The sequence below is a fragment of the Panthera onca genome, chromosome X (assembly GCF_046562875.1).
Source record: "Panthera onca isolate mPanOnc1 chromosome X, mPanOnc1 haplotype 2, whole genome shotgun sequence".
NCBI lineage: Eukaryota > Metazoa > Chordata > Mammalia > Carnivora > Felidae > Panthera > Panthera onca.
Window position 1 is genome coordinate 114655993 of NC_138357.1, and position 25619 is coordinate 114681611.

The window sequence follows — 25619 nt, forward strand, 5'->3', positions numbered from 1 at the left end:
TATTATTGAGTAACCTTGGCGGCTACTTGCATTTTGTAAGAACTTTACTCAATAGTCCAGTGGTGGTGTCACAAATGGCTCTTTTGGCAAAGTGTCATTACTTTGGGGCAGGATGGTGGACTTGATTCGTCTTTAGCGTGACAAAAATGAATTGCTAAGAATTGTGACATCAGAATTAAACATCAGGGTACTAGGCTTATAAAAATTGTCTCGCTAAAACACCAGTGGATTTCAGAACTGGAGGTGCCACGTGGTCCAACCCCTTTATTTGAGATAAGTCGCTGCATCCCGATTTTCTTTGTTTGTGATGGATTGGAGGTAATCGCAACAATCGGAAGACGTGGGTATGCTCAGGATGTGCCTTCTCAGGGAGGTCTCCAGGCAGCCCTGGTTACCGACCACGTGGTAAGGAGGTGGTTTTCATGGAGCAGGGAAGCTGGCCTCGTCACTCATCCCGCTTTATTTCCGCAGAACGTGGTGAAACTGATGCGGGGTCTTCTCCAGTGCATGATGAGACAGGTAGGCAGAAAATGGCAAATGTGTCTTCAGGTCATCTCAGTGGGTATTTATCACTTACGTGGTGACAGCTAACATCCCTAAAGCGTCTTGAGCTTTTCTTCTCAAGTGGAAGAGAAATAGGAAATATTTTACGTTCCTTGTCCTTTTCAATTATCTTCAATAAGGACCCAGACTCAAAGGACCCCGTTACTCAGAATCTCTTTTGAAGAGTTACTTGTGTAAAAGGAGAACGTGCCCTTTTTTTAAATGGGGCAGAGACCATTGTTAGTTATTTATTTTCAATGTTGACTTATTTATTTTGAGAGAGAGAGAGAGAGCACGGGCAGGGAAGGGGCAGAGAGAGAGAGAGAAAGAAGGAGAGAGAGAATCCTAAGCAGGTTCTGCGCTGTCAGTGCAGAGCTCACATGGGGCTCGATCCCATGAACCATGAGATCATGACCTGAGCCAGAATCAAGAGTCGGACACTTAACCGACTGAGCTGCTCAGGCGCCCCAGATATCGTTGTTTTTTAAAGCCACTCCCGGACAGCCATGTAGCACTGTTTATTTTGTTGAGTTTATAAAAGGGTTTCCTTTCATTTGAGTTGAAATGCTTGCGTTTTTAAAACTTGACATCACTGTTTACTGGTATTTTCAGCGAGGAGTAAATAAAACAATTCATTGAGCTTGTACTGTGTGCAGAACATCCTGCTGGGATCTGCACACATTCCGAGATGAATGATACTGTCCCCGCCCTTCATCAGCATATGCCCGGTTAGTCTTCGAAGACCTAGTTGCCCTTTCCTTTGGACATAAGGAAACAAGAAGTTGAAGTTTAAACGGGGCCTCTTGGTTCCCTCTCGCTCTTACTGAGTGCCTCCCGTGTGTCACAGCTCATGCCGGGCATATGCAGACAAAGAAACCCTTCGGCTTGACCCGTCGCCCTGCAGAGCTTGTTAAAATCCCACTGGGCCGGGCCCCTTCTGGTGCGGACGGGAAGAGTCCCCCACACAGCCCCTCTGTGTGGTGCTCACTAGGGATCATGTGCTGCCTTCCGTCCCTCTGGCTCCCAGAGGTAGCTGCTAAGAGGTCCAGAACTAAGAGATGGACTTTGGGTATGGCCTCCGCCCGCCGTCAGCCCCTTTACTGTGTGGAGCCGGCTTGCTTCCTCCCTCAGGTACATAAAGTGGAGAAGTTCAAGCACACTCAGAGTACCAAGGACAGCCTGCACGCCAAGTACAACACCGCCACCTGCAGCACCGTGGTGGGTGACGACCAGTGGGGCCACCTCCAGGTGGATGCCACCTCCCTCTTCCTCCTGTTCCTGGCCCAGATGACGGCCTCCGGTGAGCCAGGGTCGTTCGAGCCCATTGTACGGGGAGTGACATCGTACAGGGAGAAGGGGGTGGGGAGGGACAGGCATTGATTAGAATTCAAAATAAGTTATTTCTGTAAAGAAAAAGCATGCTCTTGATAACGTTACGTGCACTGACTCTGTGACATGCTCGTAGCCAACCTTCTGAGGACTGGTAGGACAAAGGGCTGTTGATCCCAAAGCTTCCTCGCTGCCGCTGTTTACTGGAGCAGCCGAGATCAGATCTACTTCTGACAGTCTGAATATCTGCAGACAGCGTCAAACCCCCTCTTAGGATTTTCTTCTCTAGTATTAGCAGGCCTGGCCCCTTCACCTTTTCCTCTCACTGCCCGGCTCACCCCCTTCTAGACACACCCTCATCTACCTGAATTATACCCAAACGGTGTCATTTCTAGAGCTCGGCTATGTGCCCGGAGTGGTCGGTCGGTCCATAGTACCCATGCTGGGAGTGGGCCCGAAGTCCCCGACCGTGAGCATTGCCCCTCAGCCCGAGCCGTTGGCTTCCTGAGCTTCAGGCTGCAGCTCGTCTGTAACCAGAGGGTCCCTCCCGGGCCAGAGCCTGCCGCTGTGGCCCCCGGGGCTTAGGTCAGTCAGCTGCTGTGTCGCCAAGTTCTCGTCACCGGCGGTAAACTGACCTTCGGAGTTAGAGGCTTCCCGTGTAGTTCGGACTGCAGGTGTGAAACTCAAAGTTAGCAGAAATCCACAAATGATATTGTTACAGCTTGTGAATACACCAGGCATTTATAAAAAATACTTCTTGGTTGTGAAAATTAATATGAACCTGTAAATAGTTTGGAAAATTTAACAAAATACAAAGAAAAAATTCCACTGTCCATTTTCATTTGAATGTGTGTCCTCCAAGTTTTTTTTTCTATTTAAGGTCTTATCGTTTGCATGGCTAATAATCTTTATTATACAGCATTGTAACTTGAGCATTTTCCCCATGATCTTACAAGCTCTCGATAAACATAATTTTAGTGACTTTATCAGTGGATATGTTATAATCAAACCATTCCTTTATTCTTTTCCCCCTATTGTGACTAATGTTGCAATACCAACTTTGACCCCTTCTCCGTTTGCTTCCTTCTGTTGGGTGTCATTCAGAGGCTACTTACATATATTACCAAGTTGTTTTCAGAACAGTTTACTAGTCAAACTCCCCCCATTGATGCGAGAGTTCATATCTCACCATACCTCTACCAGCTTCAAGAATTCATACTTGAAAAGTATGTGTATTTGCCATGATCAACTAAACGTTAAAGGACCCAAGCAAAAATCCAGCCCTGTTGGTCACCGCCTGCTTCAGTGCAGCCCCCTAGGGAGGTCCGGGGAGCTCGCCTTTCCACGAGGTTAAGGGTTGTCTCCTGACGCTGGGGGCTCTACTCTCTCGTCTGCCACTGGGGAAATGTACCCACCCTTTGGCTCACTCAAGGGTAAGAATGGTGTCTGGTTGCTCCGGGCTAAAATTCATGGTTTGTTGGAAACTTCTTTGCACAAATCCAGCACTACCAGAAGGCCCCACACCTTCTCTTCCCATTTTTACTACCTGTAGGCACACACTCCTCCCTTCCTTTTTCTTTCAGAGATTAGGCATTAACCGTTCCAATTTACTTCAGACTGAATTAAAAAAAAGTTTTTTTTTTAATGTTTTATTTATTTTTTGAGAGCGGGCATGAGTGGGAGAGGGACAGAGAGAGAGGAGGACGGAGGGTCTGAAGCAGGCTCCATGCTGACAGGGTGACGGCAGCAGGCCCAGTGTGGGGCTCAAACTCATCAACTGTTAGATTATGACCTGAGCCGAAGTCACATGTTCAACTGACTGAGCTCCTCAGGCACCCCATGCTTCAGACTTAATTTTTGATGCGCTCGTAAGAAAACTGAAAATGGGGGTACAAGGATTTCTTTCCTAGTGTGGTATTTGTAGTTGGTAATTGGCAGCTCTCTCTTCACAACGTAAGTCCGTAACTTTACTGTTTTTCTTTACTAGGTTTACGTATTATTTTCACCCTTGACGAGGTGGCCTTCGTACAGAATCTTGTTTTTTACATAGAAGCTGCATATAAAGTCGCTGTAAGTATCAACCCCGGTAATGTTTTCAGGTGTCCAGTTAAGAAGAATAAAACTCCTACCATTCTTGGAGGGCCAGACTGTTTGGGGCTGATCAGAAGGTTAGCGAGGTTAGAGCTCTGTGACTGTCACCTCTGTGCACAGAGTGCACGTTTTCGACCTGGAACGCAGCTGGGGAGTTGATGTTTTTGGAATGCACCACGTGCTCTGCTCGAACCCATTGTTCCGATCTGAAATAAGACCAAAACGTGTCCTGTGGCCTGTACCGGGCCGGCCTGACCCAGGGTGATGGGCGGCCGCGTTGGCGTGTGGGTAGGAACTGCTGTGCGTGGGGATCCCCCCACGCAGCCGACAGGCGAGGGCCCAGAGCCAGATGTGGGCCCTGGCCGTTGCCGGTGGGTGTACACTGTATAAACCCCACCCAGTTCCTCCAGGCTTCTGTCTGATATGGAAGGCGGCACCTTGCGCACTTCTTAGAAAACAAGGAACCTTTGCAAAGCTGAGCGTAAGGGAAGTAAAGAAAGGGTAGAGTTTGTTTTCAAAAAAAAAAAAAAAAAAAAAAAAAAACCCAAAACGCCACTACGGTCTAGAGCAAGGGTCGGCAAACATTTTTTGTAAAGGGCCAGACAGTAAATATTTTCAACTTTTCAGCCCCTACGGTCCCTGTTGCTTCTACTCAAGTGTGCCATTGTCGTAGGAAGGCAGCCCTAGACAACACGTGAGCATGGCTGTGTCCCAGACAGACCTTGTTTACAAAAATACATGGCAAACGAGGCTTGGTCCAAGGGCTACCCCGGGTCTAAAGAGGCGATTCTCAACGAGGGGCAATCTTCCCCTCCCGGGGGACGTTGGGCAACATCTGGTAACAGTTTTGCTTGTCACACGGTGGAGGGAGCTACTGGCCCCTAGTGAGCGGAGGCGAGGGATTCTGCTGAACATCCCACCTCGCACGGGCAGCACCCAAACACGGCAGGATCCGGCTCCAAATGGCGGCAGTGCCCAGGTCTAAAGAAACCAGAAAAGTCCTTGTGGGAAGGGTGGGACTTGAGGTAGACCTTGGAGGGTGAGTAGGGTTTAGGTGAGCAGAACGGTGCGGGAAGAGCATGTGCAGTCATGGGTGGGAATGAGCTCTGAATGTGGGAGCGGTCCTTGGGGAGAGGGGGCTCAGGGGGAAGGAGGAGACAGCCTGAGAGCAGAGTATTGGAGACAAGCGGAAAACCGGAAAACTGAGTCTGCTTGTGGGCGTGCAAGGGGCGGGGGCCAGATAACAGAGGTGTGTGGCCAGCCAGAGAGAGACATTTGACCGGGAGCCCCTGGGGAATAAATGGTTTGTCATTTTAGAGTCCTCCACAGGGGGGTGAGCTGATCAAAGCAGTTGCTGAGGATGAGTCACTTGGCTCTGGGGTTGGAGTGAGAATGGCGTGGAATGCGCAAAGGCCCAGATATGAGGACTACGGAGGAAGGAGTCCTGGGGCTGAGCTACAAGGTGTGCCAGCAGGACCTAGGCGAAAGCCGCTCTGGTGTGCACATTTTGGAAATGTTCGTCTTTGCAGATCAAACAATAAACGCTGCAATTCTGGCACTGGTCCTGTTCTCGTTGGGTTGTCATTTTTCAGTAGCGCGTGTAGCGTTATTTCAGAACCGTATCCAGCGCTTGCCTCACCTAAGTGAAAATACGAATTATAAAAGGTATGCGTGGATCACAGCCTCTGTGTGGATGGCATGTTCTGACCCAGTTCTTATTAATCTGGTTTAAAAGATAGGGCAAGTTCAGTATTCTGTACCTCACTTGATTTTGGCTTTTGTTCCTTGCTTAGCACTTTTTCCCAAGAGGTAACGCTAGAAATTGGTATTAAATTATTTTAAGTGGTTTGGTTGGCTTCAACTAGCTATAATGCATCTGTTAAAGTTTCTTTATTCTATCTTACAATTTAAGTTCAAAGGGATTAGCTAAATAGAGGGGCAGCATTTCATTTGAAGAGAAATAAAACATGTTCTCTACAAATCAGGAATTTCTTACAAATTGATAACTTTTAGGAATAAGAAAATTGAGAGTGTTTTTGCATGCATTTTTGTTCCACTTGAGTTAAATTCTACACAGAGGTCAAATGAAGTGAAATTAAGGACAAGCACAGCCACGAATCCTGTCACCTTTGAGAATGGATATTCGTGTGCCATTGTGCCTGTGGTAACATAAAGGAATTATGTTTCCCTAGCACTTCTCATATACCTCTTTTTCCTGCTCTGATGACTACCTTTTTCTTCCTCAGGATTATGGAATGTGGGAGCGCGGAGATAAGACTAATCAGGGCATTCCGGAATTGAACGCAAGCTCTGTAGGAATGGCCAAGGTGATGGTCTTGACCTGTTTGTTCTTCCTGCTGTGCATTTTTACTGCTTTGATTTGGTTCTCATCTTTAGGGGGATGGATTTAATCTAATGAGCATATTTTTCAAGTCAGCCACAAGTATGAAATTCAAGTGGCACAGGTACCCCGGACAGCTGAGATTATAGGTAAAGAATGTAGGATTCCTACACTGAAGTGTGCCTGTGCCCGAAAATAAGTGTCCTGCTTCCTCATTATTATCACCCACAGGTCTAAGCTCTTGTTGTTGTCCAAGCATCTGGATGTATGATGTCCAGTCTCCTTTTCTGGGTCATAAAGAGAGCTGAAGAATATGACTGCTTTGTAGGGCAGGGCTCAAAAGTTCCAAAGCCTGTGGGCTCAGGTCTGGCAAGTAACATAAACAAATGAAGCTGGCCAGATAGAAAAGTATTGAGGGGTATTGGAGGCACTGGAAACTTTCTCTAAAAGTATTCCAGTTCAAAATCATTTTTATTTATTTTTTAATTTTTTTTAAATGTCTTTATTTTTGAGACAGAGAGAGACAGAGCATGAGCAGGGGAGGGGCAGAGAGAAGGGGAGACACAGAATCTGAAGCAGGCTCCAGGCACTGAGCTGTCAGCCCAGAGCCCGACACGGGGCTCGAACTCATGGAGTGTGAGATCATGACCTGAGCCAAAATCGGACGCTTAACCGACCGAGCCGCCCAGGCGCCCCTCAAAATCATTTTTAAAACTACTTCAGGCCTTGGGGTGCCTGGGCGGCTCGGTCGGTTGGGTGTCTGACTTCGGCTCAGGTCATGATCTCACTGCTCATGAGTTCGAGCCCCGCATCGGGCTCTGTGCTGACAGATCAGAGCCTGGAGCCTGCTTCAGATTCTGTGTCTCCCTCTCTCTCTGCCCTCTCCCACTGCTGTCTCTGTCTCTCAAAAATAAATAAAACATTAAAAAATAATAAAATGAAACTTCATCAGGCCAAACAGAACACACCTGTGGGGCAGATTCAGTCTGCCAGTCACCGGTTTATATCTCTTGCCCTAGACATTTAATGTGCCTCCCTCTTGCTCAAGACTGAAGTATATTTTTGGATAGAATAAAGACTCCAGAGCTAGAATTTTCAAAACAATAAATATGTTCTGTTACAGTCAACTGACAGAAAGCTTAATACTAAAAGAATTAACTTCCTTAAGTGGCAGATTGCTAATGTTAAAATTAACACAAATAGGTGAAAGAAAAGCTGTCTGAATTTAGTGCCCGCCCCGCCCCCGCCACACAATGTTATAAACTCATTGATATCTCACACTTTGGGAGAAATACTAACTTCATTTGGGGGAACGTTAGTCTGCTTTTTTTCTTGTTTCTACAAAGAGTGGCAACATCCAGGAAAGTTGTGATTTCACTGAAAATAAGGACAGGACCTGTCTCCAGGACACTTTAGCTGAATTTTACTGATATGTTTCCTCACCTTGGGGAAGGCATTTATGCTAGATTGCTTAATGGTAAAGGAGTAGTGGCTGTGAAAGTGTCCGTTTACTAGAAAGAAAATCTGGTTCACACCTGTGCTTGTAGGCAGCCCTTGAGGCAATTGACGAACTGGACCTCTTTGGAGCCCATGGAGGACGCAAGTCAGTGATCCACGTGCTGCCTGATGATGTCGAACACTGCCAGGTAACAGCTCCAAGCCTCTCACAGTCCAGACAGGACGGAAGGAGGCTGATGGAATGGAAGACTGGGCTCCACGTCACGTTCCTCACCTTTCTTTCTTTTTCGCTTTTGTTTTGTTTTGTTTTTTGAAGATTTTAAGTAATCTGCTTCCAACATGGGGCTCGAACGTAGTAGTCCCAAGATCAAGAGTCGTAGGCTCTACCGACTGAGCCAGCCGGGCAGCCCGCATTCCTCACATTTCTCGCTCGGTGGTACTTGGCTTCCTTGAGCTTCAGTCCCCTCATCCATAAAACGGGCGTGCTGGCACCTTCCTCTCCCGTCACACAAGGCGGTTGTAAGGATCAGAGTAAATGAACTTAGTTTGTCAGAGCACTCGATGAGCTAAAAAGTACTGGGTAAACACAAGACACGATGATCACGAGGTGTATCTGCGGAGTCAGCAATCACAGCAACCTTCTTTTGCTGGAGGCAACATCTTTTTCGGTTTTTGAGCATACAGGTGGTTTTCTCTCAAGTTTATTTCGTGATGCCACCAAAATGGGTGACTAGCAAGCATTAGTTCACTTGGGGAGGGCTGGGGAGGGGCGGGACGGATAGTGGAGGAGAGGTGAGATGGGAGAAATGGCAAAATTAGTAGAAACTGCATGAAATACAGGTCAGAGAAAGGAGCGATTCGTTGCAGATTAGGGGACTCCATTGAGTAGGCAGTAGGTCACCGATTGCTGGTCAGGCAGCAAACTCTTACTTAGTGAGGGCCAGCTCTAGGCCAGGTACCGCGCCAGGGTCGTGGAAGTATCAGCTTGTACGCAGAGAGCTTCTGGGGGGAGGGCCGTGTTTGCAGGCAGAGAGCCTAGGAGTGAGCGACTAGTTACTGAACTGGGCTTGGAGGTCAGTTTGCTTTAGAAACTGAAGCTTTATTCTCATAAGAGACTCTTAAATATGGAGAACAAACAGGGGTCACTGGGGGGGGGTTGTGGGATGGGGGATGGGCTAAACAGGTAAGGGGCATTAAGGAATCTACCCCTGAGATCATCGTGGCACTATATGCTAACTAACTTGGATGTAAATTTAAAAAATAAATAAAAATTAAAAACAATAAAAATAAGAAAACGAAGCTTTATTCTGAAGCTGAAGGTTCCGCCGTGTTTACCTACCTTCCGGCTCACTCCGTTTCCCCCCATTAAATAGTCCTGAATGGGGAATCTGTTTATTTCTTGAGCTACGGTTTAACAGAACAAGCTGATGATACATCTTAATAATGCATAGTCCCTAGGGAAAACTGTGTGAGCTTTATAGCCAGCTGGGCCTCGGTTAGAATCCTCGTTCTGTCCCATGAATCTCTGTGTCTGAGTCTCAGAGCCCTCGTGTGCCCTGGGCACAGTATCCAAATTCCTTCTTTATAAAATAGAAAAAAAAAATTTTTAACGACCAAATGGGATTTACTCCAGGAATGCAAAATTGGTTTAACATTTGAAAATCAGTTAGTGTAGTGCACCATGTGTATATGAGAGTTAGTAAGCTTATGTTTGCAGGGAACTAGCCCCATGTCTGTACTTGTTAGATCCCAGTGTCAGCTACCTTCCCTTCGCAAACTTTCCTTATCATTTCACCTTCCTTTCGTTTATAGTGCCTAACCCAACCACCTTATAATCGAGGCCACGTTATAGTGCCACTAAGTAACCCTAGTTCTAGGACTAAAGTAATTCTGTTATTTACCATTTTGCCTGTTTGTGTGGTCTCTCGGATTGGACTCCCTCTTCAAGTGGGTTCTGGATCACCCAGTCCACCCAGTCACATTCCACAGAAGCCGGACATTTCTGTGTGCTAGCCCCATATGTGTGTTCTTCTGTGTCTCCGTCTTCACAGCCAGCACACCCCGGCCTGCTGACGCATTAGCCCTTAGTTCCTCTCCTGTGTATCCTAAAAGACACAGCACAGTCTACAGAAGGCACCCGAGGGAGGGAGACCAGCAGTTCTCAGCATGCGCTCCAGGCAGTACCGTGCTCTCCCCGAGCCCCTTCTCTCCCGCAAGGAACAGGAGTCGTTGGCTGGGTAGGCGAGGTCCCCCAGCGAGGGCCGTGTTGGTAGGAAAAAGCTCCACTCAGAATTGGCACACTTATTCAGGTGTTCCTTGGGGCTAAGGTCATGGTCTCTAGATATCGCACGTAACTATCAGCGCCTCCCAGGTTAAAGCCACCTGTTTGTTTCTCGTTCAGTCTATTCTGTTCTCCATGCTGCCAAGAGCATCAACGTCTAAGGAGATTGACGCTGGACTTCTTTCCATTATCTCTTTCCCGGCCTTTGCAGTGGAAGATATGAACCTTGTGAATGTGACCAAAAATGAAATTATTTCCAAGCTCCAGGTAAGCGTTGATCGGGCTGGTGCCCCCCTACCCTGTGTTACGTGCCCCTTTCATGTGATCACATGGAGTCGCTCGCCCGGGCCTCAGTTCTCCGTGAGGTCAGAGGCTTGGTTTATCTGAGTGGACTCAGAGCATCCAGAGCCGAGTCTACAGGTGAGAAAACAAAGGCTCAGAGCGTTCAAGTGTCTTAGTTCTTTTCCTGATAGCAGAGCTTGAGCTCAAGCGCCCAAGCCGGCGCCTTTGAACCCCGATTCGTATCCCTCCTGTACTTCTAAAGCAGAGCTGCTTAACCCGTGAGAGATCACAGACTTCTTTGAGAACGTCTTGAAAGCTATAAAGTCCCTGCCAGAAAAAAACGCACACGTCCCAGTATCCTCCCAACTTCATGCACAATTTCTGAGGACTTGGCAATCCCCAAGTTACATTGAGGCTAAAAGAATCCCTGCCTTATCAAAAAGAATGAAATCTTGCCATTTGCAACTACGTGGATGGAACCAGAGGGTATTATGCTAGGCGAAATTAGAGACAAATATCATCTGACTCCACTCATATGAGGACTTTAAGAGACAAAACAGATGAACGTAAGGGAAGGGAAGCAAAACTAATATAAAAACAAGGAGGGGGGACAAAACATAAGAGATGTTTCTCCATAAATATGGAGAACAAACGGGGTTACTGGAGGGGGTGTGGGAGGGGGGATGGGCTAAACGGGTAAGGGGCATTAAGGAATCTACCCCTGAAATCATTGTGGCGCTATATGCTAACTAACTTGGATGTAAGTTAAAAAAATTTTTTAAAAAATCCCTGCCTTGAGGTGAAATGCACGAACTATAATACAGTACACCAAGCTGAGAATGTTATTAAATAGTCCAGGCAACTGGATTTATCAGTAAAATGATGAAAAATGTAAGTTTCCTTAAAAAAAATTTACATTTCCTAAGCCAAAATCTTCATATTGATGATCCTGCTTAGATTCCATAGAAATGATTTTAGCCCTTGGATTCAAAGGGGTTAAAGGGTCCCCAGTCATACCCCCAAAGAAGCTGTCTCACGGTTTAGTGGAGTAAAAGCAAGCTGTTTGAGCTCGTCCAGGTAGGCAGGGAGTTAATGCAGGGAATGAAGTGTTTAAAGGGGAGCGGGTTCTGGGCTGGGCCTCCCCAGGACTCCCAGAACACCGCAGAGCTGGCCACACAGAGCGTGCTTGCCTCCGCAGCCAGCGCTAAAGCAGCCCCAACTGGGAGCGGGCACCCAGCACTGCCATCCAGGGATTAGGGAGGCACGTTAACAGCGCGGTGCCACCGCCCTTCTTTCTTAACACCCAGAAAGCCGAAGACGAATAGAATATCGGAGCCTGCAGCAGGAAAACCAGCAGCAACAGCCCTGAGTCCTAGGAAGCCCCACCCACCCCACCCTACCCCTGCCCCCACCTCGCCGCCCTACTTCTTTGCATCCAGAGCCTAACTGTGAGGAGTCTGAAATGTCCTTTCTGCTATCCAGTCTTTCAAGTAGAAGTAGTCCAGTCCGAGTGTCTCCCTTAGTGGCTTTTGCAAGCAGTGAGGGTCCCTTTGCATCTTTGCGTGATACAGCCAATCAGACTGAAAGGCTGGTCACTCTGAACTCTCAGTAATTACTCTCCCAGCCCTGATACTCTGACGGAAAGTTTTGGCATTCCCTCGTTGGCACTGATCAAACCTGAATTTACTTTGCTTATTACTTAAAAATAACTTTTTGTGTTGAGAACAAAAAGCACTTGGTACACATTTCGTTCGTTACTAAAAGATTGATGGGAATGGGGGTGAAGGGCTGACGCGAATCAAAATAAAAAGGCAAAGAAATTCTTCTGTTTCATCGAATGCACTTTTTTTTCTTCTTAGGGGCGTTATGGATGCTGTCGCTTCCTTCGAGACGGTTATAAAACCCCAAGAGAGGTTGTACTTAAATATTGTTTCTTATAGTTCCTTAAGTGCTTCATATTTAAGTCACCACTGTGGTGTTCTCCTTTCCTTGATTATAAAATTACATGTTGGAAAATTGGAAAGGGAAGTCTTAATTTTGGAGACAGCGAGGCTGAAGTTAGGCAATAGAAGAATAAGATCATCAGGAGGACAGCAGGCTGGTGGTTTAAAAGCAGCCTGTAGACAAGGACAAACAGTTCTGTGGCTCACATGATGTTTTAAAGAGCAACTGTGGCCTCCCTCTTGAGTTTTTTCTGCCATCGTGACTGATAGAGTGATTTCAGTAAAACAGATAGTCTGCCAAGCATCGTGATCGGCCAATTGCTATTTATTTCTTAGGGATATAGGAAGCTTAATATAAACTACTAAGGAGTCTTGTGTACATTTCTGATTTACTTTTCCGAAATTTTTCCACGGAAAACTGCCAAAAATAGCTTCTCCCCATTAAAGCAGACTCCTAATCGTTATCAGCCGCAAAGCTGGGTTGAATCAGAAAGCGAGGGAAACCCAGTGAGGTACGATGGTGTTATATATGTGATCTGACATCACCTTTTAGACGGTCTCCTGTTTGATTCCAGGACCCAAACCGATTGCATTATGACCCTGCTGAACTCAAGCTCTTTGAAAACATTGAATGTGAATGGCCTGTGTTCTGGACATATTTCATAATAGATGGGGTCTTCAACGGTGACGCCGTTCAGGTGAGAAAGTGCTGGGTGTTGTGTTGATAATCGGCATTTTCATTCCATGGGTGTGCCGATTAGTATTAGAACATAAGGTTATGCAAGAATTGAGGGCACTTTAAGTTATCTGTTGCTGCTTACCGAGCTTTCCCAAAACATAGTGAATTAAAGCCACAACTGCTTTATTTGCTCACGATTGCCCCGTTTGGGCAGGGCTCGGCAGGGACGGGTTGTCTCTGCTTCACTTGGCGACAGCTGGTTCTCTGGGGCTGGAGGATGGCCTTCCAAGATGGCCTCACTCACCTGGCCTGCAGCTTGATGCTGGCTGTTGGCTGGGACCTCAGCTGGGCTTGTGGGCCCAGGCCTTGCTTCTCACAGAAGTGTAGTCTCTGAGCAGTTAGGCTTTTTCCATGGTGGTCCTCTTCCCCCAGAATGCAAGAGCAAAAGCTCCCACGCCTTTTTCAGGCTTAGGCCTGGAACTGGCCGGGTCACTGTTGTTGCATTCTCTTGTTTAAAGGGTCGTGCCACATTCAAGGGGAGGGGACTACACACAGGCACGAGTAACGGGAAGCGGGGCTCATCGGGGACCACCTTGGCCCACACACGTTTAGTTCTGTTGTCTTCTTCTCACCTGCCTAGGCTTCTGCTGCCTTCAGCTCTAGTCCAAGAGTACCCTCAGCTAACATGTAATGTAACAGCTTTCTAACTGGTGGCCCAGCCTCCAGCCTCACTCCCTACTGGTTCTCTATACCATTGCCAGGGGCATCTTATTAAAAAGCAAATTAGATTGTGTCGCTGCTTTGCTTAAGAGCTTCCAAAGGCTCCGGTTTGCCTTGGTATAAGGTCGTCACATGTTTTGTGGGGTCTCATAAGATCTGGCCCTTATATTCAACACTGTAACCTGATTTCTTACGGTTCACTTACTTTCTTGAGTTCTGGGATGCCCTGAAACCCTTTCCATCTTTTGGACAGTCCGTGCTGTCTCCCCTCTTCTTAAATACCCAGGTCCTGGTTTTCTCCCCCAGCTGCCCCTCTCCTTCACTTGATTCATTGTAAATGTCTGTTTTTTCAGAAAGCCTTCTCTGATCCTAAAAGTTGGATTAAAAAAAAAAAAAGCCTTTTATATGTCCCACAGTACTTACCACACTATGGCACCTATAGCTATATTTAATCTCCCACTTACCTGTCAGAGCGCCCTGGTGGAGGCGGTCTTTGACCACTTCACTAATCTATTTATTCCCTGTGCCTGGTGTGTATAGTAAGTGCCGAATAAAGATCTGTTAATGCGGCATCCATTGGTTCAAGACAGACTTCTTCAGCATTTGCTGCTGTGCGTACTTCGGTACGCATTAGAACAGACCCATCCTCGTGAACCGTATGTGAATGACTGACAGACAAATGCTTCACCGCTGTCTTAACCTGTTCAGAGCACATGTACTGGCGTGGGATCAGAAATCAAAGATTTATTTTGGTTTTGAAAGCCGCCTCTGCTCAGAAATTCTGAGAGGGGTTTCAGAAGTGGGTGTAGGGACCACGGGTAGGCCACCCCAAGATGGGCCACTTTGGCATGAACATTATTTTGAGTTAAAAGTAATCAAAACCCAGTAGATTCCAGAAAAGCTCTTAAGCTCCCCCTCAACTGCCTGCCTATACCAGAAAGAGAGCTTCTGACACGATTCCTCTTTACCTCAGAAACTTAAGTGCAGAGCAGGGCAACCTTTGTTTTCCCAACATCTCCTCTCATCTTCCTGCAAATGCTCTTCCTTCCCTTTGTATCCTCGGACCCCTACCCCTCTCCTGAGCTCAGGATGTCAGATAAACCTCGTGTTGCCTCACTGTCTTCAGAATCTCCTGTGTGGATTCCCCATATGTATGTAACTAAATTTGATTTTCTCCTCTTAATCTGTCTCATGTCAGTTTGAGTCTCAGTCCAGCTAGAAGGACCTTGAAGGGCAGAGGGAATTCTTCCTTCCCAACATGGCAGTAAGCTTGAAATGTTAATGTTCCCCTATCGTTGATACTTACTGTTATGCTTGGGGATTATCTTGGGTCTTATGTTTTCGGTCTTTTTATCCCAGAACTGAAAGGTCTCAAAAGAATTGATTTGGAATTTCAATTGTGATGAAGTTTGACAGTTATTACAAACAAAAGGTTGAGAAGACAAAAAAGAATGTGCTTTAGGACCTTATTTTCTAGGCCTCGTAGAATTTACTACTGTTAGCCCTATTCTGTCTCTTCCACTTGATGCCCAACGATCTTTAAAAAATGACACACCCCTGCTCAGACTTTGTTGTCCACAAATTTCAAAAGTAAAGAAAATGAGATCTGAAAGGCATTTGATTAGGTTTTCCAAAGATGAAATGTGTTAAATAGCTGGGTGGCTGGGTTAAGGATTGTTTTTCCCCTTTTGTCTATTTCCTTTTCATACATAGGTTTTTTATCGCTGCCTTTTTAATTTAATGGAAATGTTTACATCAACAGGTTTTGTTATATTGAGCAGTGCATCCTAAGAATCGGGTCCATGAATCATAGTACATACACTTCCTTTTCCTCACATCGGGTTCAATTTTGCAAGTATTTGTTGAGCAATAAATGTTTGAATGAGGGCTTTTTAAGTGGAAAACCGGTAGGTCGAAATAGGGATACCCTGCTTAAGATCTGGCCTCCACTCCAAGAAGTTTATACAGGCTAGCTGGTGAGACAAAATTTACATATGTGAGACGTTAAGGGTGAAATATTGAAGTCATGAGTTCAGACAATACAGAAAAGCCCGACGCGTTTAGCTCCTTCTAATCTTTGCTGTTGGCAAGAGTCCTAGTTCCTCCTGCCCTCCTGAAGTGGAAGGTATTCATGCATTTCTTGGCCCTGTGTCCTACTAGTAATCTGTTGCCAAGAGAGGTATTTTTGTATGTCGTACTCCTGTTACAGTGTTAGTGACCCCTCTTTCATGCTGGGGCATGGGGCCATTTTTCAGGTCCAAGAGTACCGAGAGGCCCTGGAGGGAATATTAATCAGAGGCAAGAACGGGATCCACCTGGTGCCAGAACTGTATGCCATCCCACCTAACAAGGTAACCGAGAGCTGCTTATCTAAAATGAAGTGAGTTCGTGCTTGGCCTTTTGGTATTTTTCATCCCCCTTTCAGACCTAACACCTTTTCTCCAGAAGTGGTCTCTTTAGCACCAAGCTAGGTACGGGGCACAAAGGGGTTACAGTGCCAGCTCTGTCTCGACGAGGGTTACAGGCTAGTGGGGGGTGAAGGAGCTGGTCCGGGGAATGGAGGCAGACATAGAGCGGCGTTGCAAAGGCCTAGTGCGTTAGAGGACCTGCAGGCACTGGGGTGGAGAGGGGCCGAGAGACAGCGACACCTCCACAGGGAGGCAGGAGCTGGCCCAAGGGTGGGGGGAGGCAGAGCCAAGCTGTCTTTTGATCCAGACACTTTGCCTTCTGTTCTTTGCATCAAGTATTTCTCATTCCAGATCTTTGCAATCTTTCTTAACACTACTTACATTTCAAATAGCCTTAACGTACAATCTGACTGTGAAAGTAATCCTGTACACTATAAAACATCCAGGATTCTGTAGAAAGGAGAAAATACTTCTCCGTCCTCTTACTACCCAAAGATAACCAAACTTGCTACCAACGATAACTCTGACATTTTGCAGAATCTCCTTCCACACTGTCGTGCTAGCAGCTCATTTTGGTTACTGACACGGTTAATTCTGTGTAGTTTACGAGTTTAAGGTTTTCTTAATGTTTACTACGGCAGCAAATTTTAACAATTTATTAATAACATCACTGATTAATCCACAGAGTATGACTCCCCCCGTGGTGTGACTTTCCCTTTTGGAGAAGGAGAAGTGTTTCCTATTTTCTTCGATTGCTGTGTTTTCTGCAGGAAAAAAGCGGTCACTAATATTAACCCCAACCAGTGTTGTAATGGCTAAAAACCCGAAGGTCAGGGGTACCTGGCTGGCTTAGTCGGTAGAACATGTGACTCTTGATCTTGGGGTTGTGAGTTCCAGCCCCATGATGGGGTAGAGTTGACTTGAAAAAAAAAAATAATAAATCCGAAGGTCAGCATGGAGTTTACATCAGAGAAAATTGCAGACTGACTTTTACAATGTATATGCAGCACTGTCCATCTGAAAAAAGAACTGTAGCTTATTTTGATGAGTCAGAAGCTCCCAGTGGATCCAGCTTATTGAGTCCCTGGTGGAAAATTAGTGATCTAATAGTACAGTACTATTTTTCCTCAATAAATAGTGCCACCTTCTGGTAACCGTCTTGCATAGGCACACAGTTTGTGAGCTCCTGGGGATAACAAGACAGGAGGAACCTGACTTAGCATCCTGCGATGCATTGCCTTGGCTATAGGGCAGTGCTTTAGATCATCGTACCCATCATATAGACGAGCGCGAGCACGAGCTGCGAGACTTCTTGCTGCCCAGAGCGGTGCTCACAGAAGGCAGTCCAGGCTCCGTGTGCCTGCCTCTGCCTTCTGCCATCAGTGTGCTTGTGCGAGGGGCGCTGGCCTGGAGCCAGGCCTGGATTTCAGTTCCATTTCGGCCGCGTTTAGCCACGTGGCCCCCACGCAAAGGCCTTAGCTCCTCGGCCTCCCTGCCCCAGCGCTCGCACAGGACTGGCTTCGGGGATCGAATGAGTGGTGTTTTGTAAATCCTCAGCGCGCTTCCCGATGTACAGTGACGTGGGCCTCCTTATCCTCTGACATTCTGACTTTGGGTTTTTCTCTTTGCCAGGTAGATGAAGAGTATAAGAACCCCCACACGGTGGACAGAGTTCCTCTGGGGAAGCTGCCCCATCTGTGGGGTCAGTCCTTGTACATCCTCAGCTCGCTGTTGGCAGAGGTAGGGGACTTGGGGACCTCACAGACTGGAAGCCATCTGATTTGAGGTACAGGGGACCCTAGAAGAGCGTAGGAGCTCTGCCCCACGTGGCTGTGAATGACTTTGGCAACTCAGAGTTGTAAAGGCAGCTGGACTGGGTCGGCTCTGAGGCCTGCTGCCTGGGCTTGTGTGCCCATATTTACTAAATCAAGCCACTTCAGAATTCGCTGCGTGCCAGGCACCAACCCCCCTCACATTCCTGGCCTGTGGCTGGAACCTGGTTGAGTCGATGGTCAGCAGGAGACTAGAAGCTTCCCAGTCAGGATCCGCACATGTGTGAAAGATACAGGTTTGGAGAAGTCGGCTTCCGGCTCCCCTGGCACAGTCCTGGGCACAGGAAATGGCGTGGCTGCACAATCTGTCTATGTCAAGGGGCAGGGAGGGGCTCATTTTCCTGTGGTGCGTTTTGTGTCAGGTGTTCCCTCAGCCCCCAACACCCTTATTTAGAAGGTCTGCTGCCTCTGACTCCTTTCTTCTTGTTAAATGTTCTCTCGTCCCCAGGCTTAAGTTTTTAAAATGCAAATGCTTTTTTGTCCACTAAAAATGAATCCCCCTCCCCAACGGGGGTGATGGTGTAGATAGTGTGTGGGTGAGGTTATCAGATGGGTTCATCTGTCCTCGGGGGCTCCTGCCCAGCTGACTACTCTGGGCCCCCGGGGAGGGGTGTGGAGGAAAGAGTCCCGGGGGAAGAGCTAGGAGCTCCAGCCTGTGAGGCTGGCCCAGTCCTGTGTGTTCTGTCAGACTCTAGAAGTTGGAGGTGGGGAGCTTGAGTAGTAGCTCCAATACCACTGGGGTTCCTAGTGTGCAAAATATCAGAAGTAAAGATCTCACAGTAGCAGCGGCCCTTAGGAGCTGCCGGTGCTGAGGTGGGGCGGCTGTTTCATGGGTGTGACTGCCTCCTCCATTTCATGGTCAGACACATTTCATGTGTCTTGTCTGCCTCTTACTAGCTCTCTGGCCTCAGGAGCCTCGGTTTCCTCATCTGTAAAGTGAAGAGGTTGGGCTTGATCATTTTCTGCATTACTTTCCAGCTCTGATGTCTGTGTCAGTGAGATGGGGGAACAAACAGCTGTTTCTTCCTCTTCCGTGTAAAGGCCTTCATTTAGGCCCAGCACTGGGTCGGATTCTTCCTCAGAACTCCTAGAACACCTTGATCCCCTTGCTGAGGGCTCCCGTCCTTTGCAGAAGATGTGAGGAGATCCATATGCAAACAGCGCTCTTTGCAAGCAGGGATGGGAGCTTTGTGTTTCAGGATAGTCACCCCGGGGCCAAGTCCCCTCTCTGCCACTTACCTTAAGTGCTTCCTACGGTTTCCCCACTTATAAAGGTTTCCCCACTTATAAAATGATAATCGTAGTGCCTCCCTGTTTGGAGGCCTGAGTGTGGCCAGGCATGTGGAGGGGCTCAGCACGGGACCCGGTGAGGAGTAAGGACTCGGGAAGTATTAGTCACTATTGCTCTTTTCGCTCACACGAGACGCTGGCGTGTCTGACTAGCTTAGAGAGCTGGGTGCTGGAAACACAATACGTGTATCAGTGGCTATCCAAAAGGTGTACTGTGTTTCAGAGAAGATAAGCAATTGATTTAAACAACGTAAAGGAATAAAATACTGAATATTTTGAGCCCCAAAATATTTCATTCTCAAAGTTGGGTTTAAGGTAAAATTTAATTGTATTTTATAGTGTTAATTCTCCTCTTGTCCTAGGGATTCCTTGCCACTGGGGAAATTGATCCCTTAAATAGAAGATTTTCCACTTCCGTCAAACCTGATGTCGTAGTGCAAGGTTTGTGAGCGTGTTTACTGTTCATATTCAACCGTCTAAAACCAATGCTCTTTTTAATGCAAAAGATTCCCTAGTTTCCCATCCCACTTTGTAAAAAGTATGTATGTGTGCTCTAGCGTTTATCACTTACTTCCTGGACATACCTTCTATAACTCACTAGTTCCCAAAGGCAACAGTATTCTTCCAACCACAAAGTTACTTTCTACAAAGCCATTGTTTTCTTGAATCTAAATCTTGATCGCAGTTGGGGCACAAGTGATTCACCGCGCGTCATTTGTTATTACTGAAATTCTTTAAAAAGTAGAACATGACCCTGGTGAAAATTCAGAACCCGAGTGAAGGTTTACTCGTTGCTTCCTTTGAGGTGTGACTTCTCTGCAGAGCTGCAGGCCCATGTTTTTCACCTGCCTCCCCTCCTGTCCAGCCAGCAACTCTTTCAGAGAGGAGGAAGGCCAGCCTGGGCCGCCGCAGTGCTGTCCCTGCCGAGCCATGTGATTTCACCACCCCGTGCCTCGGGGTCATCGTAACTGGTGCCCCCTCACAGGGTGGTCCCAAGATGCACCACATTTGTCACCAGGAAAACCCTCGGTGCGGGTCCTGGCTCACCGGTCCCCCTCCCTCCTGGGGAGGACTCGTGAGGAGCTTGCGGGCCTCTTACGTAGCCGAGCAACTTACGTGGCAGCTGATATCAACGCACGTGGTGTACAGGCCTTATTTCCTCTAAATTACACCCTACGTTTCTTAAGGACAAGGCCCGTACTGTTCTTGTAGCTTCTGTGTTGATTGGCACACGGTCAGTCAACAGGTTCAAAGCAATTATTGAACAAATGAAGGGCAGCCCTCTCTGCGGCCATGGACTCATTTCCCCACCCCTGCCTGTGATGCGGCAAGAGGCCCTGCGTCGCTCCCGTGCTCCGGGACCTCAGACACACACCCAGCTGTCACAACATTGCGATCAGATAGAAATCGTGACGGTTGTGATTCTCATCCATGTCTTAACACGTGAGGCTCAGAGGTCAGCTCACGCAGGCACCCAGAGCTGACAGCTGGAGGCACCAACTCCACTCTCACGTCCAGGTGGACTGATTCACCTGACTCCACAGTCTGCGCTTGACCACGACACACGCTGCTACGCCAGCCCGTAAATCCACCGGGCTGCTTTTCCAGCTGCAGGCCGGGACCAGCTGATGGGTCTTCAGCGGCGACTTTTTTTTTTTTAATGTAAGAGAACAGAACAGAATAGCAAATATCAGAAGGTCTGGGCTGGAGGAAGCAGAAGTACAGTTTCAGAAACTTATTCAATATATTCGATACAGTATATTCTCCATGTGAGGAGACAGAAGGCCCCAGTCTAATGCAGATTCTACCCTCTTGTTCACAGTCACCGTTCTGGCGGAAAACAACCACATTAAGGACTTGCTGAGGAAACATGGGGTAAACGTCCAGAGTATTGCTGACATTCATCCAATCCGAGTCCAGCCAGGCCGGATTCTTAGTCACATATATGCCAAGCTTGGTAGGTTTGGGGAAATAGCAGGGTGGTTTTGGTGAGGGGGCATCTTGGTTCTGGGTTTCGGGTGTGGGGGAGACCGATAGGTGTGAATTGTGAAGAATTGGGCAAGCCACCAAAGCGTGTGGCTCGACCTCTTCAAAGTGGAGAAGGGTGGCAGACCAGCACATTCTCACTCAATTCAGTAGATGTCACCAGAGCTTGGCTGTGCCCTTCGCCAGATCTGTTGTAAAATAGGGCACCACCTCTGAAAATTTGCAATTGGATCAGTCTTGTGTCTTAATAGGTTTCTGATTTTTATCTGTATCCTTAGAAAATGCTCATTCACCCATTAAAATGGGAGGGGGGTTCTCTTTATCTAAAATCTAACTTTGTTTAGTATTATGGCTCAATACTAAATAAATTAGAAGTAAACATTTCATAAAGTTCCGTCAATAGTTTAACTCCATATAGGTGTTGAATCAGGTGCCGTTTGTATACATGCATGAGAAGAAGGTGGCAGGATTTGTTTATAATTCATCCTTGCCCCATTTTAAAGAAGGGTTGGATGGTATTAGAAACACCAAACCCCAAAGTGGGTTAGCATGAAAATAAGCCCAGTCTTAGCCAAAGTCGCTTGGATTAGATGTTGCTATATCGGTCCTAACTCTCATTTCTCTTTTATTTTTCAAATAGGACGGAATAAGAATATGAAATTGAGTGGGAGGCCATATCGGCACATTGGCGTCCTTGGAACATCTAAGCTATATGTGATTAGGAACCAGATCTTTACTTTTACACCCCAGGTGAGGAGAGCAGACCAGCAGCAAAGCAGCACTCATCCTTTGATTAGGTTCCCTTTTCTTCCTGGTGAGCTACTCAGAATGAGGCAGAAGGTGCATGCGTATGTTCAAATAGAAATTCATACTGTGACACCCAGTACCTAGTACGATTCTTTATTCCCAATAGGTGCTCAGTGACTGAGTGTGCTGTCACTTTCGGTCATGAGTAGTAGTGAAATTCACTCCACTTTCCAAATTCACTAGCGCCGTGTCACTTGACTTGCAGCCCTCGTGCCTGTGATTGCTGTAGTCCCTAACCCTTGTTTAGGTTGTCATCGGACCCTCTGTGCAACACACAGCCGGTCTGATTTTCAGGCCCCAACCCACCTGAGGAGATCCTAAATATACTGATTATAGAGCCTTTTTCTCAGAGTCTTTGTTTACAAAGGAAGGTAGTCCGGCAGAACCCAAACCAAATGTTTTTCATCCATTTGGCCAGCTAGAAAAATCAGCTGTGGGCTCACTTTGTCACCGTGGGCACAGCACCCCACCACCTGATCACACTGTCATCCGTGGGGTCACGGGTCAGTAGCCCCAAGTTGTCCTTTTTCACCCTAGCCCATGTTGTTCACTTCAGTCTTGTGAGTTATTTCCCTTTGTAACAAATTTCAGACCAGAGCTGAGTGTGGACTGGTCCAGAGGCTAGAACAGTTTGATTTTCGGCGACACCAGGCCGTAGTGCCTTTAGTTCACATTTACCAGGCCCTCTATCGGGTAAACACAGTCTCCACATCTCACCGGCTCTCAGTGCCCTCACTTCCCTGACTTGGAAATCCTCTCTGAGCCCAGCAGCCTTAGAATGCGTAGGAATTAAGGAGTTATTGATTTCCTTTCAGAGACCGTGGTGTTGGGCTGCGTGCTTAAATCCTCATCCACGGAGCTATAAATGGATCTAGCCACGCACCTTTCCCTTCCAGGCTAATGTAGCTATGGCTCCCGGGCAGGCGACAGATCAATTTTTGTCTGATTGCAGGGAGAGCCCTGTGATGGGGGAGGATTACAGCCAGGATTGAGCTCCTTCTCTGGAAACAAAATGCAAGGATTAGTGCTGCCACGAATGACAGCTGGGGTTGTGTCGAGGGAATGAAGGACAGCTTTTTACTTGGCCTGATCTGACTTGCAGTTTACCGACCAGCATCATTTCTACCTGGCCCTGGACAATGAGATGATTGTGGAGATGCTGAGGATCGAACTGGCCTACCTGTGCACCTGCTGGCGGATGACGGGCAGACCCACGCTCACCTTCCCCATCACCCACACCATGCTCAGTAACTCCATGAACTTGATCTGATTCGTGTCCCCCCTGTTGGTTTGGGCCCTTTTCAAAATGTTTGAAATGAGTCCCACAGACAAAGCTAAGTACTGAAGGGGGTTCTCAGCAGTTTGCTTTCTGAGGTCAGGAATCTTCTATGCCATAAGTATTTTAATTAGATTGTGTTGATGAAAACATTTCAGCGCATGCCCGGAAAACCAAAAAGTATTCCCAGATTAAATAAACTAATTTGTCTTTTTTTTTTCCCCTTAGCAAATGATGGTTCAGACATTCATTCTGCAGTTCTTTCTACAATTAGAAAACTAGAGGATGGATATTTTGGAGGAGCCAGGTAATTTGTGATTTTTAAACTTATTTTTTATTTCTTTTTTTAGGTATCCGTGACCTTTCTTAAAAAGTCTTCTGCTGCCCTTCTCCGCTTTTCATATGAATCACTGAACATAGAAGCATGGAGTTTAAAGTAAAAAAGAAGTTGAAACTTACCCGTTCACCCACGTGAAACTGGAATCCTTGCTAAAGCCGCTTTTGGGGGTGTTTGTGATGCTTTTACTGGTGCCAGGTGGCTTGAGGCATAGGGAGGTGAACATGTCAGGTCTCTCTAAAGTGGCGTTCTCAGAACGCATGTATGGAATGCTGTGTCTGTCTCTAGTAAAGGGCCCGGAGGAAAACACCCAGTGCCTGGGATCTAACAGGTGCTCAGTGAATACTCCTTGAATTGACTTGAGTGTGTTATGACCTTAAGACTAATTCATAGAACTTTACAGATTCCCTGAGGGGCCCTCAGAGCAGAGCCCTTGAATGGGCCTGCCTAGACCATTGTCCTCTCATCCTCAGTGGAGTGATACCTATTCCAGTTGACGGGCCCACAGTACCACAGATGCTCCCAGGGGATGGTTAAGCACCTTGAGGGATAGAGGGGCCTCACCTCCTGGGAAAACCCATTCCATTTTTGTACCCTCTGACTGTCACAAGGCAGAAGTTTTCTCTATAGCTTCTATGCCCTAATCTCCAAATCCTTTGGAATATGCCAGAAGGGTTCCAGAAGAACCTCACTGTACAGCTAGCCCTGAGTGAGGTGTGACCCTTCCTGGGCTCTGGAGTCTTCTGTTGGTTCCCTGATAGAATGTCAGTCGCCAAGTGTTTGGGCCTTGAAGTCGGCCCTTCTCCCATCTCCCCACACTTGGGACTCTGCTGCCACTGCAGTGGTTTTTAAAACTGTGGTAAAATGCACGTAACCTATAATTTACCATCTTAGCCATTTTAAAGTATATGGTTCAGTAACACTGTGTTCACATTGTTGTGCAACCAGTCTCTAGGACTCTCTTCATCTTGCAAAACTCAAACTCTCTACCCGTTAAACACCACCTCCCCATTTCTCCCTGACACCCACCCTTCTATTTTGTGTCTCTAGATATCTCATCTAAGTGGACTCGTCCAGTATGGTTTTCTGTAACTGGCATATTTCACTTAGCCTCACGCCCGTAGTTGAGTCCCTGTGTTTCGAAGTGCTGGGGTTCACACCTCTGCTCACAGAGCATGCTGCGGCTTTGCCGTATACTTGAATGTCCCCACTCCGATCTTCTCCTGGAGTGTCAGTGAGACCGTCCCCAGCATTTTGCCATCTACGTTTGCAGCACGAGCGCCATAACTGCAGTAGGCATGCACTTTGGAACGTTCCACCTCCGGTTTGGAGAAGTTACCGCCTGGTGCATGGCGTTATAGCCAAGAGAAAATACCATACGTTCCTAATTAACTTTTGCAAAATAAACTCTTTAATTGAAATCTAATCATTGTCAAAAAGGATACTGTCTCCAGTTAATTGCTCACTTGCAGTGCCTTCTTTGTTGCTTTGGATGCACTGTCTGACTTAGTCTTCACTTTGCGTCGTGGGCTGTATTCCTGTTTGACAGACCAGGACCTGTAGGCTCAGAGGGCAAGGGGCTCGAGATGAATAGGTGCAGAATCTCTATATGAACCCAGAAACCAGGCCTCAGCCTCCATGCTGAGCTGGATGAGGGCTCCCACGAATCTGGAGGGCCTCCTGTTTATAGAGCATGGCAAACGATTCGGAGGACTGTGGAAAGAAACGGGAGTGCCTAGGCTCCAAAGGGCTACCTTTCCTAAAGGAAATAATTAACAGTCTCATTTTGGCTTTTCCTTTAGGTTTGAGGGTCTTTAAAAACCCTAGATGCCAGAGTTTCCCTCTAGACCCTCCTGGGGTAGCTGGTTATCAGAAGCCTTTTTAAATTCCTGCCATTCTACCTTTGACCTGACTCCTTTCAACTTCCAACGAGAGAAACTTTCCACGCTCCCCCTCACCTCCTCCTGGCCTCAGTCTCAAGGCAAAGGAATCATTAGAACTGGCCCCAAGACCCTG

The 25619-nt window shown here is 47.1% G+C and overlaps 1 protein-coding gene across 8 annotated transcripts in view; it reads left to right on the top strand.

The window, feature by feature from the left end:
- Nucleotides 1-25619, top strand: part of PHKA2 (phosphorylase kinase regulatory subunit alpha 2) — a 70733-nt gene that overhangs the window by 25492 nt on the left and 19622 nt on the right. For 6 of the 8 annotated variants that reach the window (XR_014136715.1, XM_081792675.1, XM_081792674.1 and 3 more), the window contains exons 4-18: nucleotides 472-519; nucleotides 1675-1843; nucleotides 3860-3942; nucleotides 6210-6290; nucleotides 7852-7950; nucleotides 10164-10310; nucleotides 12185-12238; nucleotides 12844-12966; nucleotides 15923-16018; nucleotides 17708-17815; nucleotides 19560-19638; nucleotides 21020-21154; nucleotides 21824-21933; nucleotides 23093-23237; nucleotides 23495-23573. Coding sequence is in view for 7 of the 8 variants with exons in the window: in XM_081792675.1 (XP_081648801.1) it covers nucleotides 472-519; nucleotides 1675-1843; nucleotides 3860-3942; nucleotides 6210-6290; nucleotides 7852-7950; nucleotides 10164-10310; nucleotides 12185-12238; nucleotides 12844-12966; nucleotides 15923-16018; nucleotides 17708-17815; nucleotides 19560-19638; nucleotides 21020-21154; nucleotides 21824-21933; nucleotides 23093-23237; nucleotides 23495-23573 (1556 nt within the window). In the remaining variant the exon portion in view is untranslated. Of the gene's footprint in view, nucleotides 1-471; nucleotides 520-1674; nucleotides 1844-3568; nucleotides 3762-3859; nucleotides 3943-6209; nucleotides 6291-7851; nucleotides 7951-10163; nucleotides 10311-12184; nucleotides 12239-12843; nucleotides 12967-15922; nucleotides 16019-17707; nucleotides 17816-19559; nucleotides 19639-21019; nucleotides 21155-21823; nucleotides 21934-23092; nucleotides 23238-23494; nucleotides 23574-25619 lie in introns of those variants that run through there. The other 2 variants (XM_081792673.1, XM_081792676.1) reach the window with 2 other exon arrangements.